The 15,914-nt window shown below is 54.0% G+C and overlaps 3 protein-coding genes across 3 annotated transcripts; all 3 read right to left on the reverse strand.

Annotated features, from left to right (window-relative positions):
• Nucleotides 1-455: 455 nt before the first annotated feature.
• On the reverse strand, nt 456-4,614 carry CCOS01_00981 (uncharacterized protein; the record flags this gene model as incomplete). Its single annotated transcript, XM_060449177.1, has 2 exons — nt 456-2,261; nt 2,332-4,614. 2 exons carry the CDS (start codon nt 4,612-4,614, stop codon nt 456-458), a joined length of 4,089 nt encoding a protein of 1,362 aa, XP_060320615.1.
• Nucleotides 4,615-6,508: 1,894 nt separating this feature from the next.
• CCOS01_00982 (RmlD substrate binding domain-containing protein) lies at nt 6,509-7,649 on the reverse strand (the record flags this gene model as incomplete). The annotated part of the gene is made up of 4 exons (XM_060449178.1): nt 6,509-6,804; nt 6,863-7,315; nt 7,386-7,405; nt 7,465-7,649. 4 exons carry the CDS (start codon nt 7,647-7,649, stop codon nt 6,509-6,511), a joined length of 954 nt encoding a protein of 317 aa, XP_060320616.1.
• Nucleotides 7,650-9,898: 2,249 nt separating this feature from the next.
• On the reverse strand, nt 9,899-11,452 carry CCOS01_00983 (CFEM domain-containing protein; the record flags this gene model as incomplete). The annotated part of the gene is made up of 4 exons (XM_060449179.1): nt 9,899-10,496; nt 10,571-11,073; nt 11,135-11,160; nt 11,236-11,452. 4 exons carry the CDS (start codon nt 11,450-11,452, stop codon nt 9,899-9,901), a joined length of 1,344 nt encoding a protein of 447 aa, XP_060320617.1.
• Between the last annotated feature and the right edge of the window lie 4,462 nt (nt 11,453-15,914).

Raw genomic sequence — 15,914 nt, forward strand, 5'->3', positions numbered from 1 at the left:
CATGGATTTCTGCGTGTGGCACAAATGGAGCCGTGAAAAGAAAAACAATTAGAGAAAGAAGATAGATACCAGAGTCCAATTGATTGACGATGATGACACCAACTCAAACAATAGAACCGTTAGAAAGTATGAAGAAGAAAAAGTTTCCGTATTAAGAGATAACAAAGGAAAAACGTTCCTGGCTAGAAAGATGGCCTAGTCCGATAGATAAGATGACTAGACAAAACAAAATATGCCATCTTTTTTGGGTCCCCTCTCCAAAAGCTTTTTGTTGCAGACCGACATGCTAGTCGCATCGACATCCGGGTATCTTACATGTTAAATGACATCTCCCTGTGCGCCTAAATCGCGTCCACTGCAAGATCCGCTCTCCCTCTTCTTTTTCTCTTGGTCTTACAGCGTTGGTGGCTCCTTCCAATCTTCAGCCGAGCGCCACCATACGCTCTCGTCATCCTTCAGTGCCTGACGGTACCACTTCGCCCGAGACCCTGCGACATGCCCTGTGACATGCGAGGCCTCGTATCTCGACCCCTCTCGCGTTCCACAAAGTTGATGAGCGGAACGTCCTCGTCATCTCTTCTTGACGATCGTCTCGGCATGGAGGGCATGGGAGGCTGCTGCTCGTTGGAAACCACGCGACGTACGGCACCGCCGCCTGCTGTGGACCGACTCCTCGGTCTCGAAGCGGCCGACTGCGACGCCATGCGCTGGGGAGGGTACGCCTTTGCCGTGCCCATGCGGGTAACGGTTGGAAGCTGCGGCCCTAGGTGCCCGTCTGGAAGTTCCAAGCCCGTCGCCATCTCGATGAGGGGCTTTCCGGTGGGTACACGTACACCGCGACCTTGGCCGTCTCGCCAGGCTGCGGGTAAATCGGGCACCTTGGGCGTGAGGTCGACAAGAGGCTGCGGCATCTCTCGTTTCCCTGAAGATGACCCACCATCTGATGTCTTGGGACGCGATGAGGTGGTCGGACGTGCGGCGGGAGGCCGTGATCGACTCCGCGGCTGAGGCATGGGGTCTGTCGCCGTGGGGCGAGACGAACGCACCGTGCCTCTTCTCTGCGGCATCCCGTTGTTTTCGTGTTCTGGGAACTGGCCGAGCAGCGAGTGCCCCCCGGTAAACGGACTTTCGACTGCGTATTGTTGATGGTCTGCGGTGAGAGCAGCCTTCTCTGCTTGTTGTTTGCGCCCCTCGTACGCTTGGCCCAACAAACCACCGGACTTGAACTCGTCCTTGGCAAAGGGGTCGATGAGTCGCCTTGTGTGAGGCTGCGACAGATTCGGCGTGGTCCTGGATCGGGAGACAACCTTTTGGGATTGGGTATGTCTGGGTGTAGAGTGATGGTCTGCGTGTCGAGCCGTCGGCTTGTTGTCCAAATCCTTCCCGAAGTCGTCAATCGGTTTCTCGAAACTGTTCATGTCCAGGAGCGGCGAGAAAGTTCCAATGGTATATGGCGTCTCGTCGGCGGATGCCCGGGGCCGGTGCAAGGTGCCGCTTCTTGTAAGACCGCCACCGCCTGTTTTCGTTCCGTTTCTCGCATTGCCGCTATGTGAAGATGATTTCTTCTTGTTGAGGTCGACAATTTTGTTCGCAATGTACCAACTACGCCACCCTTGAATGACTTTCTGGAAGTCTTCCGCGAGTTTTAGATCATCCGTGGCGAAGAAGTGGATGAAGTTTTCCGTATTTTGGAAGACTGTTGATTTCTGTTGACTCTTGACCGCAAAGCAATTCTTCTTTGGAGCTCTGATCTGCTTCAGCATGTCCTTTTCGGTGACGGTATACAGGTCGAAGTCGGATAAATGGCACAGCGAGACGGCATCCTTGTCCGACAGTTTGGCATCCTTCTTCTTGGCTGAAAACATTTGCCCAGTCTCCAAGAGCGTGACGTAGCGTTTGTTCCATTTACCGGGCCGCTGAGAGTGGTATAGCGCGAAGTTGATGAGACCTGGGGGCGGATCGATAGTGCGGGGCACACCTTCGAGGTTCAGGTCGGGGTTCTTGTCCGTGGATTCACCCGGTACGATGAGTAGACAGTGCTGCGTATCGCGGTCCCAAGAGTTCATCACAAGAGCCACAGGCTCATAGCGTCTCAGGCGACGTTCCAGACCAAAAGCGAAATAGCACTCGAGCACAACACTGGTTTGCGGGTTGATGTTGTGGGTCATGAGGTTGGCGGCCGAGTATAGAATCTCACTCGGGGTAGTATCGGGGGTGACAGGAAGACTGATTGACGACTGCATGCAACGTATCGTCACTCGCTTTGAGAAGAGCATTAGCAAAAAGATGAAGATCAGGGTCATGCATGGTCAGAGTGAGGGAAAGACTAACGCGTTCTCCGGCATTGCTAGCAGAGGTTGGGGCATCTGTCTGGGGGACAATGCCGCCGCCACCGGCTTGTATAAAGCGGGAGGGGTCCATGACACTGACGGGCCTGTGATCGAGGGTGAGGGGTTGAAAATATTGAGAGGGAGGTTTTGTGAGGGTATTCGCAGGTTCGGTCTTGCGCCCCTTTCTCAAGAAGAAGGTAAACTTGTCGACAATAGGGCTCCGGACACGGGAGGCTGGTGCGTCGGGTACGGCGGCCAATTGAGCCTGGAGTCTTGCGAGGTCCTTTGCCTTTTGATCTGCCAAGATGCGATCGGTCTCTGCTTCAAGACGAGCAACCTCTTCGGCCCAGCGAGCAGCGTCCTCCTCTTCCTGTTCCTTGCGACGTCGGTGCTCTTCTTCCTCCTGGGCGAGCAATTGCTGGTGTTGTTGGTGGCGCCGGCGCTGTCGATCTTCCTCTTGACGGGCAAGCTGCTGGTCCCAGTTGGGGTTATTGCTGCGGATGAGGTCTTCCTTGTTGGTGTAGGTGTAGTCGTTGTTGTTATGGGAGTCAGGTTGGAGAGCGAGCTTGGTGATAATTTGAGAGCGAGCGTGTTCAGCCCTGGCAGCGAGCTTCAGGTCGGCGCATGACGAGTGGGAAGAAACCAAGATTGGATTGTGCGAACGAGGGCGCAGATGGGGACCGGGAGGCGGGACGAGGTCGCGTGCTCGGGTATGATGTGCCTGGGCTTGGGCTTTGGCTTGGCCTTGAGCCGGGAAGGGCAACGGAAGTAGTCCCAGTCCTATTCCAGGAGGAGATGGTTGTGTTGGATGTAAAAGCGAGTGTGGTGGAGGGGGAGGAGGAGGAGGAGGAGGGTGATGCGGTACTGGCGGCGGTGGTGTAGCTGGTTCAAGTGGTGCCGTTCCTTGGGATCCTTCTCCTGGCGTTGGTGCAGGCGCAGATGCAGGCGCAAGTGCAAATGCGCGGACGACTGGGACTGCTGGGACTGTGGGTAGTCGTGGTGGTGTAGGAGGTACTGTCGTCAGCGATGTTGGCGGTTGTGGTACATGCCCGACGAGGTTCGGTTTCGGTGCCGCAGACCAAGAAGCAGAAGACGCAGACGCAGACGCAGACGCATCAGCAGCTGACGCTGATGCTGGTGGTAATAACGCTGATCCTGCAGACGGGGCCGGCGGACAGGGGCTCAAGGCGTACAAAGGGGCGGCCTGAGTGGAGGAAACCCCTGGAACCCCTGGGGCTGGGGACGTGGACCCGGAATAGGATGGCGCTAGGGAGAATAAGGAACCCGGTTCGCTTGGGGGTCTGGGGCCATAAGGGCCGCATGCGTCTGTTGTTGCACCAGTAATAACACCACTGGCACGACCACCGCCTGCAGGAGGAGAGGACCTGGTATCTGTAGTCGTGGTCGTAGGGGACTTCGGAGACAGAGAAGGCGGCGAAGAAGAAAAAAAAGGAGGAGACGAGCTTCCATGCAAGGGGCTCCAGCTGTCGTCCAGGTCCGCCTTGGGGGCCGTCTTGGTTGGTCGCCGTCGATTGGGGTAGCTGAACCGCACGGGGGATTCGGGAGGGGCTGGGACCACCATTCTTTTTCCACCGCCAACCACACCATCTCCAGCACCAGTACTGCCAATATCAGTGCCAATTCCACCACCCCCACGACAATAATAACTCGCACTACGCCCTCCTCCTTGGCCTTCAACTTCCCATGTTGCTGCACAGCGACCACCGCTACTGACCGGAGAATTCTCAAAATCAAACGGAGACGAAGCGTCGCTGATGCCGGTACCGGCCATGAGATCGGGCCACTGCCATTGCATTGTCAACTGCGGTGCTCCCGACGGTGTTTGCGGCACCGACGTCGACAGCAGCGGCGCCGTGCGCCTCCTCCTTAACGATGAAGCTGGGGTTTGCTGCTGCTGCTGCCCATACTGATCATGACGATGCGGCGACGAGACCGATGCCTGTCCATCATCACCACCACCACCAACGGCTCCCTCCTCTTCATCCACGGCAATTCCAATGCCTAGACCCAGCGCAATACTTGTCGCGGTGCCCGTCTCGGTCGTTGCATTGGACACCGTCTCGTCGTCCTGGAAAATATCCACCTCCCAGTCCCGCCAGTTGCGTCCAAAGTCCAGCACACTCTTGTGCTCCCGCACGCTTCTGTACCGTGTGAGCCTCCCGGCGGTGACGCTCTGGCCTCGTCGGGGTGGATGCGGCGCAGGTGATTTCGGTGGCCCTGGGCCTGCCGACATGGTGCGATTAATACGCGGAAACCCTTCCATTGTGGGTGGGTGGATGGGTGTGGGTGCGCGATTTGTGTGTCAAGTGATTGTGTTATTTCGTTTTCAGAGCTCGTTCCCCTTCTCTTCCTCGGCAGTGTCGCCTTCGTCGTCTCGCTATCCTGTCCCTTGAACCGTTCGCCTGATGCGATACAATGCGATGCGATGCTAGACAGGGCCTTGAAATCAGAACCCCGGATTTTCTCGTCCGATGGCGTCGATGGTAGCGGCGACGGCGTTGTGCGGCTGCGGCCCAGTCCGCTGGAACCTTGGAACCCTCCGAGCTGATCGCCCCCAGCCCAGCAGGGAACACTTGAACGTTATCTTGCAGCCTTTGCCCTTATTTCCCCCTTCCTTTGATTGCTGCTGCGGTGCTGCCCCAGGACCCTGCAGATCTCCCTGCAAGTGATAGATAACGAAAGATGGGATTGATAGGGCTGGTGGTCCGTCCCGACCAAACTTGTTTTTTTCGGTCTCCTCGGTTCCCGGATAGGGAAATCTTTGACGGGGGTTCGCGCAAAAGGTAAAGGTAAAAATAAGATGTGAGTTAATATTGATTAGATTAGATGGCTACAATAGTAGCACTTTGTGAGTTGAAACAATAAGCAAAGAAAGTTGACGATGATGAAGAAATTTAGACGTTGTGTCGTACAAGAAAAATGATGGACGTTGATGCAGGCAGCGAACAGGCGGAACCAGGAGCAAAGAGCGAAGGAGGAAAGAAGGAAGGGGAAAAAAAGAAAATGTGGCAAGACCTCTCCTTCCCATAAGTCGGGGTCCAAGAAGACGGCAGGCAAGGGAGACTTTTTACATCTCTCCCGGCAATCGCCTCATCCTTTCTCTATTCACCTCAGGTATCTCACCTTACCTGTGGACTATCCAGTAGATCACGCGTCAGCTGATGAAAGGGGTCCATGTGTCTCCAGAGGCATGCAAAGCACACCGAGAGCGCGACGCCGCACGTCCTTTGCCGAATGCCAGTCAACCTTCATCCAATTTGCACCCCCAATTGAATATGGATTGTGGTTCAGGAACGGGCAAGCACTGCATTCCTGACCAGACCCCGACTCCCTCTTGACGTGTCAGTGTTTACACTTTCTCCTCCATGATGGACGCGACCTCGGCCTGGGCAGAATCCTCCGTGAGCGGTGAGCCCGTGTAATCAGGATTGTAATTTCAGCGAGATGCGAATTTCGTGATTAATGAGATTGCTTCACGTTGTTTGTCATATTGCGCATGATGCCCTGGAAGCGTCCGCGATGAACCGACAGAATTCCGTCGCCCTTTGAGACACCTTACCCGCCCGATTCAAGTTCACACACTTCATCGTGCCTCTACCTCTTGTCATTCTCTTCATGTCTGGGGCCACTCAATGTATGCATGATCGCGAGCTATCAATTAGATTTACCTCCTCCAAGCTCAATAGTCGAAAGGAATGAAGATAGGTGGGATCTTCGGATCGTAGGAACCAAGACACCCGTAATTTCAAATGCGGTTTTACTTGAACTGAAGCTTCCAAATCCTGGTTCTACAGTTGGTCATTTTTTCTTTCTTAAGTCTTCTTCCTTGTTACTTTTCTCTTTCGCATTTTGTGACTACTGCTGGGTATAGCCGCATGAGACAAGTCAATAGCCTAAACTCAGATATGCCACTTGCTGATGCCTCTACTTTTGTATCGACTCGTCGCGATTCAACACCAGGTAAGCTTCCTGTGAAAAACCGAGGAGACACAGGCATACCATATCTGTGACCAAAGAGGCCCTTATCCCGTGAAGCCACCGCCTTCTACGCCACATCACAGCGTTCCCCTCGATGCAAGTCTAGTCGAGTTCGAATCTGCGCATCGAGATTGTTCAGATATACACATTTATCCCAGTGAGACACGATGAACCCACGTTCAGTGCCGGAAAGCATGCACTTCGCGCCTCCACCACCCGACGAAGTCACTTGTCGACACATCAATACCCAGGTCCTTGAGAGCCCGCGTGCTAAGATGACAGTCGTACGGCCGCTGGACACTCGCGTTCGGGTCGTTGCCCTCCGTGTTCGCAATGATGCCGTCCATGGAGAGATCCATAATATCCGCAAACTTTTGGCAAATTTCGTACTTTGTCATCTTGTCCTCGCTAGAAAACTGCAGGATCTTGGGGAACGAGCTACGGTCCTCGGCCCCGAGATACTTTTCGGCGATATCTGCAGTCCTCGTCAGCCATGTACGTTCGTTGCTCTCGTTAAGCAGCTCGCAACTTACCATGACACACGCGCCCAATATCCTCCGTGTTGGTCGGGTACCGGATCGCCCAGTGATCCATCTTCACCTTGGCGCCCCCGTCCTGCGTCTTCCACAGCGTGTCCATGAGAACATTGGTTGCGCTCTCCGCCGGCGTGTCCGCCTTTCCGTACAGCACAGGCACACGAAGGACGAGACCCAGTCCCGCGCGGCCGGCAGCCTTGTACTCCTCCAGTACGGCGCGCTCGCCGTCCAACTTGGTCTGGCCATAGAGGTTCGTCGGCCCCGTCTCCGCTTCAGCCTCGTAGGGGGCGTCCCCTTGCTTTCCCGAGAAGACGTAGTCGGTCGAGATGTAGATGAGCAAGGTCGAGCGGGCGGCGCAGAGCTTGGCGAGAGACCGTGTGGCCTCGACGTTGAGGGCGCGGGCGGCGTCCGGGTCGCTGTCCACCTTGTCTGGGAACCTCTGGGCGGCGCCTGTTTATACTATTGTGTGAGCTTGTGCTGAAAACTTTTTGTCTTATGCAGAGGATGCTGGTGTACATACAGTGTACAACTACCTGAGGCCTACCATGATCGTCAGTAAGGTATGGTACAGGCTATCAGCATGATGAAGGTGGCCTTACTTGGATTCATCAAGAAACTTTTCAACATCAGAGGTCTTGCCGAGGTCGACTTTGAAGACGGAGACGCCATCGGCGCGAGAGTATCCCGTACCCTTGACGTTCCAACTCTTCATGTCAAACGCCCGCGCTACCTGTCTTCCGAGGAGACCAGTGGCTCCGGTCACAACCACATCTTTACCCGCCATGTTAGGGAATTGTAGGTGAGCTTTAGTGTAGGAGATTGATGTCCAAAATAAAACAGCGAGCCTTCTCTGTTTCTGGCTGGTTTCCGCTCTAATGTAGGCGTATAGTGAACGTGTCGAACTAGATATCATTCAATTACATGGAAAGCTCTGGTACCGTCGACTACCCCGCGGTGGGGTTCGCGACCCGACCGTTGCGGGACACCCAATTGGGCCAACTCGCATAATTACATCATCCTCATCTAATGCATACCGAAGGTGAGGTATTCCACCTCAGGCTTGCTCCTGACTTCATCACGGCTTTCATCCAACTTTCTTTTCAACTTCAGATGAACATGTCCATCAAAGCCTCAATCCAGCGGAACGGATGGTTCCGGACAACTTGCAAAGATGGGATCGATGGGGGGCCCAACCCGTGAGCATTGACGTTCCAAAAGAAGACTCGCCTCAACTTCTGGAATCGTCCCCAATTTGAATGATCGACTGACAGGTATGCGGCTGCGCAACGCCTCGTGCCGAAAGACTCGGCGGCAGGCAAGAGGGAACGATTGCATCGTCCTTTCAGGCGGTATTATCTTCTCGTCTTTCTAGGCTTCAAGGGCTCCCTCTCGACCCGTAGCTGGTGGTACGGGCCACGGGTGAACAATGCCGTCAACCCTCAATTCTTGACGTCGAGTCAGGGCAATTTTTTCGACCATATTCCGCCTACACTGCAAGATTCCTAGCCCCGTTTTACACAGCTCGCGATATCTCGCACCAGGTCTAACGTTATCTTTCATCACAGCTATCTGACAACGTGGTCTGGCTGCAAAGTTAGTACTTTTGTACCTCCATACCGCACCACGACTCCTCTAGGGAAATTCATTTCGGAGAGATACGAGCGGCTAGCACTGATCGAGACACGGTGCCTAGGCCGATCATGTTCTCTTCAGCGGTGAACCTGAAGCTTTGCGCCCTACATTATCCGTGCCAATGCCTGCTGGACATGCGCCCTTCTAGCTCGAAAGCATGCACAGGGAGACCCTCGCCAAGACCGCATGCGATCATCCGACCCCATCCTCTCTTCGAGTATGGCTTGCGTAGCGGGGAGCCTATCTTCTGCCCTACCTCATGCAGAGGAAGATTTTGGCAGCTTCCCATAAGAAGAAACGTTAGAGGCGCCAGTCAACAACCCTGCCATAGATTCATCTATCAGAGCTTGATACGAGCATTTCAGAACTCGGTACAGATACAGCGCCGGCGTATGCAGAGTTCAGCAGGAGAAGCAATAGTGCCTTGGACGGGCAAAACTCAATTCGCAAAGTACCAATTCTACCAACTGATGAGTAGACGATGAGAAAATTCGTAAGATTACAGCTTGGGGCCCTTCCAAAAAGATAAGGCACATAGAAAGTGAGAGTGAAGGATGGCTCAATGCCACGACTCGGTCCGGCATGCGCAATATCGCTAGGAACATTCCTCGAGACTTGAAAGTTGGAAAGTGGTCTTTCATACCCGGCCCAGATTCTCCGCTCCGGATGGCATCGTCGTTCCATCCGTGGAGTAGGTGACAAGGGCGTTGTGACTGTTCATTCGAAAGAGAAAAGGGAAGAAACGAGGCAGCTAGACTCTCTCTCTGAAAATGGCGCGACAGGGAAAACCGTCACCGTCGGACAGGTGGCGGTTGCTACCATGCTCAACTCTCTTATCCTTTCCGGCGGGTGAATTGTTACAGCCGCAAAGCCCCTCTGTCATTGTCGCTGCGTTCCAAGGCATTTTGCTCGAAATACTACATTCTGCGATTCATGTAGGTTGATGTGTAGTCGAAAACCGGGGGCGCTGGAGGTTGCAAACTCTCTTACAGGTTGCAGAGCCGCGAAGACTCGTCAGCCCAGATCATGCGGGGGGCAATAGAACAGCTCTGATATGGGCCATTCATGCAATGTCAAAGCGATGAGGTTCCATTGAGCAAGTGTCAAGTTGAGTGACAAAGGTTTCCAGGTGGGGGTGTGTGCGTGAACTCTCTGTTTCTGTTTCCTGGGTCAGCTTGATGCTATAACACAGCATCTTAATACATGCAATCCCAGTGGAGGGTTTGTCTTTGGTCTACTATGTATCTAATTGTTCGTTCTCGCCCACTGCATCCCACCTCAAAGTGAGGTAGCAATAGGACGAATTCGCTATGTGGTTTGGTATTCTTGTATACATGGTCATCAATAGTTAAGAAAGCAACTTGCATCAGAAAGGCAGACGAGGTTCCCGCCCTCACTTCTTCAGAAACTTCCTGAGCTGGTCGTCGAATATAGCTTTGCGTCGTAATCGCGTTTGCCCGCACCCTCATCCCTATCCCTATCCCTAGGCGCAGCATCTCTCCTCCCGCCGCCCCCACGCGGCGTCGAATCCCTTCGTTCGTCGTACACAATATTCACTTCCGTCGTGCGCATGATCCCGTCGTACGTCATAATCTCCTCCTCGCTCGTAGTGGGTGAGTGGCCCCGGATCTCGGACCGGCCTTTCATGCTCTTGAGCTGAAACGCGTCGGCGGCGTTGCGCGCGGTATTCGAGCGGCCTCTGGTTCCCGTCGTGGCCGTGGCCGTCGCCACCGTGTTGCGGGACTTCTTGGTCGGATCGCCGCTGCGCACGTAGCCGCCTCCATAGCGACCGTTGGAGGAGCTCTTGAGGGAGGCGAAGAACTTGGGGAACCAACGGAGGAAGAGGCCGCGCAGCGCGGGAGCAGAGGCTGTGATGATGGCTAGGTTCGTTTCGACGGCGGAGTAGGTGAAGCGGATGTCGTAGGTCGGGTCTTGCTGGTTGATGTGATAGGATATCTCGATTAGCCATGCGAGGCGGAGGACACTGACGGCGGTGACACTACGAGATAAAGGTGTATTAGCAAAAGGGGGGGTATGCCCGAAAGTCGTATATGTCATGGCCTTGTGACTTACACAGCGCCGAGCCCAAATACTGCAAGAAGCGCCATCTTGACGCGGAGAGGCATCTTGAGCCCGAGGAAGATCCAAAAGGGCAAGGCCAGGGCCAGCACGTCGGTGAAGATGGTGAGGGAGGCGGTGCTGACGTAGAAGGCGGCCATGTCGATACACTTGCCCTCCGTCGGCGGGTTCCGACCCGCCTTTTCCCAAAAGTAGCTGATGGGCTGGCACTGGAAGATGATCGTCGTGAAGATGGCGATGCCGAGCGCAATGTTGAAGACGTTAAGCGCGTGGATGGCGTACCGGACCGACCTCTTCTGGCCGCTGAGCCGCAGCAGGAACATGAGCACCGACGTCTTGACGATGGCCAGAATTGGGTTGTACAGCAGCTGGATGATGTAGTTCCAGAGGCTCCCGAGGCGGCTGTCGGCTTCGAGGGGTATGTCGCTGACGTGAATGCCGATGAATCCTAACCGCATTCCCATGTATGATGCTGCCGTCTCGGCAATGGAATCTGCCTGGAGGGTTCAATGTTGGTAACTACTTAGAGAGGTGAGATATTCGAGCTGTCAGACTTACCATGGCAAAGCAAATCAAGCCATCATCTGCATCGGCAAAGATTAGTTACAGTTCATTGGGAGAGAATGTCAACTCAGATCGAGGTCTTGGATTCAACTGACCCCAGCCAAATTGTTTGGTTGAGACTCGACTATACACCCGTAGGCCTACCACGAGGAGAGCAATCGTCGGAAAGAAGAATAGCACAAAGAAACCGGTATGTTGCAGAGAGGAATAAGGGTACGGATAGTCGTCGGTGATGGGTGGCAGCGCCGCCGAGGTGCTACTTGTGTCCCTTAACTGAGCCGCGTGGACCAGCGCCGCTACGGCCTGAGACATGTTGGACGTCCTCGATCTTCGTCAGATTGAGAGTTCTGCCAAGGTGTATACCAGTTTTCATTTCAAGCTCAAGAGAGCCTTGACCAACAAACGGGGGTCAGATATCTGATGCGAGGGCGTGGGAAACGGTTCAGAAAGACAGGACGGGGATAGAGGTAGATTCTATATGCCATTGCCCTCCTGGGATAAGAATGCAGCTTGCTTGGAAAGGAAACGCCTTTTTCTTCAAACTCTTCTTGCACGTCTTGAAGTGAAAGACGTACAACTCAGGTAGGGGTGGCCACACAGGTCAAAAAAGAGACGACAGAACTTGGCTACAAAGATGTAATGAAAAAGGTCAGCCTGTCTGCCTCTTCCTAGACTTGAAGCAAGACAGGGCCGGGATGCAGGAGAAGAAACGGAATAGCGGCAGGCAGGCAGGGCCAATCGAGGAGGACCTCTCGGTGGCCTTTGCCCTCTAGAGTCTGAACAGCTTTACACGAAATGTGGCGGCCCTGGCTTTCCAAAACAGATCCTGTTACCAGTCATGTGGGTGCGGCTGTGGGAAGAGAAACTGGAGCTGCTCTTTGGGAGTCGCTGGCAAATCCCTACACCAGGATTCTTTTTTTCTCCCACACCCCCTTGGCGCCTGCTCCTGCTGCTTTACATCTGGCAAGGATATCATCTTCGCTGGCCAAGAGTTCGATCGATATACTTGTGTTGGGCAGTCAAATTCTTAACGATGTAGGTACAGCCCCCGAACAGACATTGAGGGGGGTCGAGGAAGAACCCAGATGTTTGGGGCTTTTTCCCAGTTCCACACCATCCCGCCGTCGATCTATGTGGGAATATGTCGCTGCTTGGGAGCCCAAATTGTAGATTTGCTTCTCCTCAATAAGAGACAACGCCATGACTAGTAACCGTTGAGACTACCGAGCGTCAGTGGCGTACCAAGAAAGCAACCTTCCCGTCCATTACACTCCTTCCATTGTCTTCCTTGACAGCTTCTGGACGTTGCAAAATGGTCTCATGTCTGTGAGTTCCCGTCAACAAGCTTACTTGGCAAAGATGGGGAGAGGGGTGTCGGGCTGTACGGATAGACCAGCGACTCCAGCCTGGAGTGGGAAGAGAGGGGCGGATGTGTCCCCCCGTTATGCTGCCCAACGAGGAAAAGAACCCGAAGCCGCTCGCATTTGCCCCCTCCTATCGCTCCATGGTGAGAAGGAATAGACTGTACGGATAGGCTGCTGTGTAAATTAAAGGCGAGCCTCGCTGCTCAAAGGCCGGCCTGTAGGAGCAGACCGTGGGACTGGGGGTGTGAGCGAGGACTGCGAGGGTGGGTTGCCTGCAGCGATCGCGGGCGGCCATCTGGCAGGCGTGGAGCAATGGAGCTTCATCGGAGTAGCATTTTCTTGGAGACTCTGGGTTATCGAACGATGGCTAGAGGTTGACGTACAGTCACTCGTGGGCCCAGACCGGGGTTTGGATGGTTGTCACAGTTGTGTACTTGATGAGCGTTGGTGACTTCGTATAATTGTTGTTAGTGGCTAAGGACTGTGGCCGACGAACCCATGTTTCCAGGCCGAATCCCGGGATGCAGGTACACCGGGGTTCCGCAGCAAGTTCGGACCAGGTGAAACCAACCTGGAATTACACACTACACTACAGATACGCTGAGCTTGCGAACCTGGGACTTTTCGCTAGCGCAGCTGCGGCCGCCGTTGAGCGAATTGCTGAGTTGGGCATTGAGCCGTGTTCACTGCTTCTGCAGTCTCTGCATACGAAGTGCATGTACTCCGTAGGGATGCATGTAGGTACGGATAGGCAGTAGGAATAGGGGCCCCGTCTCGCTCCTCAATACTTGGTTGGGGAAGGGAGGCGACAAGACGCGAGAGAGTGATGTGTATACTTGTGAAAGAGCAGGAACTCGGAAGCCGAGATTGGCGGATATAGCTAGACTCTCCTACTCAAGTTCTATGCATGCGGCCTCTAGTTCTCGCGAGGCCGACGGGATTGGGTTGACAGCTGACGAAGACTGAAGCAAGTTCTCTGAAGAACTGACGGGTCTCCTGAAGAAATCCATGCATTGCCACCGGCGGCACAGCAGATTACCCACGGGAAGTCCCATGTGTCTCGGCTTTCCCACGTTGGCATGAAGAAGAAAGAAAAAAGACGCAGGTCCGTCGGGAACTTTACGACTGCCGTGCTGTCACACCTACTTTCTGCTTGCTTTGCCGCGAATTCGGTGACGTGCTGCGTGTTGAAGATTCCCGATGTTTTTGGTATCTGACATCGACTTGTCATAGACGTCCATCATCGCCAAAACGTCTATGGATGGCACTGCCCTCCCCAACTAACACCCCAGAACAAGGCGCCGAAACTGATAAGATATCGGAAAACCCGTATTGTTGCAGAGATCCAAAGGTGGTCTTTGCTTTGAATGATCACCTCGCGGGAAGACAGGGCGCGGCACCCGATGGTCCGACAGGATTTGCAAGCCCGCTGCCCCCGCCGAGCATATATTAATTCGCCCTCAATCTATTCTGCGCGGGACAGGGGTTGCCAACACCCGGGCCACTCTCCCTCCACGTCATGCATGCCGACCAACCGGCAGGCAAAGGTGTGAGTGAGTGAGAACGAAAAAGAAAGAAGGAGTTTCGGCCTCGAGGTGATCCTACTGCACCATGCCGCAGAATTGTTCTCCCAAGCCCTTCCTCTTCTCTTGACAATTTCGGATGAATGCTCGCTCAGTAAGCCCTCCCTTTTATCGTTACGAGTCTTCGTCTCCGTAATGTGGGCGGCCAACAAAATATCACACTCACATACACAACTCAGCAGTGTCGTCGTGACAGGCTTAAGCTTTCGTCTCAAAAGAAAAATAAAAAAAGGGATGATGGGTTCTTTACGAACCTAAACACGTCGGGAGCAAAACGAAACAGCCGGATCGTGGTCATAACATGGAGAATCCCTCTCTTCTATCGAGCGTGTCTCCGCCATCCTCAAGGCTCGACCCCTTGGTACATGACTGAATCGCTAGTGAAATACCGTTCGCAGTCCTTGCGCATCTTTGCGCCAGGAGTGACTGTGCCTTGATCACATGGTGACCTCTCTGTTCTTTTCCCAGAGCCAACCAAACAAGGAGAATTGTGCGAGAAAAGGATTTCGGGGACTTTGTGTAAGACCGGCTTCAACCTTGCTGTCTTCTTACCAGCCAAATCTGGCAACTGGCTGGGATACCGCGGACAGCTGAGAGGGGGCCTATAATCCTTGCGATGAAGAATCTTGCGTATGCAAATCTCCCATACGAAATACATGCACGCCTGAGCTAGCGTTGGACTGTTGGTTGTTGGTTATGTTCTTGTGCGGCCGTGTGGACCTAAAGATGAGTAGCAAAACGGACCAAGTGGAACCTTTCGTGGAGTACGAAGAAGGAAAAGAAGCAATGAAAAAGACGAGAAGCTCAAGAGTGTTGCAGAAATCTTGTTGGAATGTAACAACTTGACTCGCTCAATAGACGTTGCCTTACCTAAAACTTTACTCTCAGCTCAGACGGTTCATCCAATTCCAGAGTTTTGAAAGTCAACACAACGAGGCTTGAACTGACATTGCTAAACATACCTGCCTGAACAATCTCATGTGACGAGTACTCATTCCGAGCGGATTTCCCAAGCTAGACTCTTGCTCCGTTAACCGTTGATGCGCACTGGCATGCCGTAGGACGGCGAACCTACCGACCGGCCGGCCACCTTGCGCCGGCTTGCAGCAACTTGCAAGACCAAGGGCCGAGTTGGCAACTGTACATGCAAGGGCCGGGGCCATAATCCCTGAGGGTGAAAGAGTTGCGGGGGGCCACCATCTCGGCCAAGGTTGCCAAGATCCAGGCTCCGATGTGCAACGTCCAGCCACTCAACGGACGCGCAGTCCGCACCGGACCCTTGCCGGTGCCGACTCCAAGTGGAGATGAAGCTGCAGGTCTGTTGGACCGGCCAGGTCCTCTTTTCTCTCTCCTGTGACTACTGAGTACTCTATGGGTATGTGAGTGACTTTTTGTGTTGTGCTAACTCCAAAGTCCATGAGACTCTTTGGCAACGGCTCCGAGCATGGCAACCTCGCCTCCAGGATTGCCCCTAACCCATCATCTCCCACGAGGAGGTCAGCATTGTTCATCTCCCTCGGACGGGGTCTCGTCTCTGGTAGGATTCACTTCAATGCCTGCTATCAACGAGCACATTTGACCAATTCTGGAACCCTGGGCGAAGGATGCTTGCCACGCATCCGCCGCTATCAGTTGCTCCGGAGAGAAGTCTCGGCCGTCAATATTGGGCTCTTCCTCGTTCTTGTCCCTTTGCCGCCTTCACGCCCCCTCTTTTATGGCCTCCTGAGAAAGGTATGGGTTCTATCCGTACGGATAATGTAGAATAGCCCTTGCAAACATTGCCTCTCGGCCGTGGACCGTGGATGCTTTGACCTACATCAATACGCA

This window comes from Colletotrichum costaricense (assembly GCF_030867565.1).
Source record: "Colletotrichum costaricense strain IMI 309622 chromosome Unknown Scaffold_1.1, whole genome shotgun sequence".
NCBI classification, from domain to species: domain Eukaryota; kingdom Fungi; phylum Ascomycota; class Sordariomycetes; order Glomerellales; family Glomerellaceae; genus Colletotrichum; species Colletotrichum costaricense.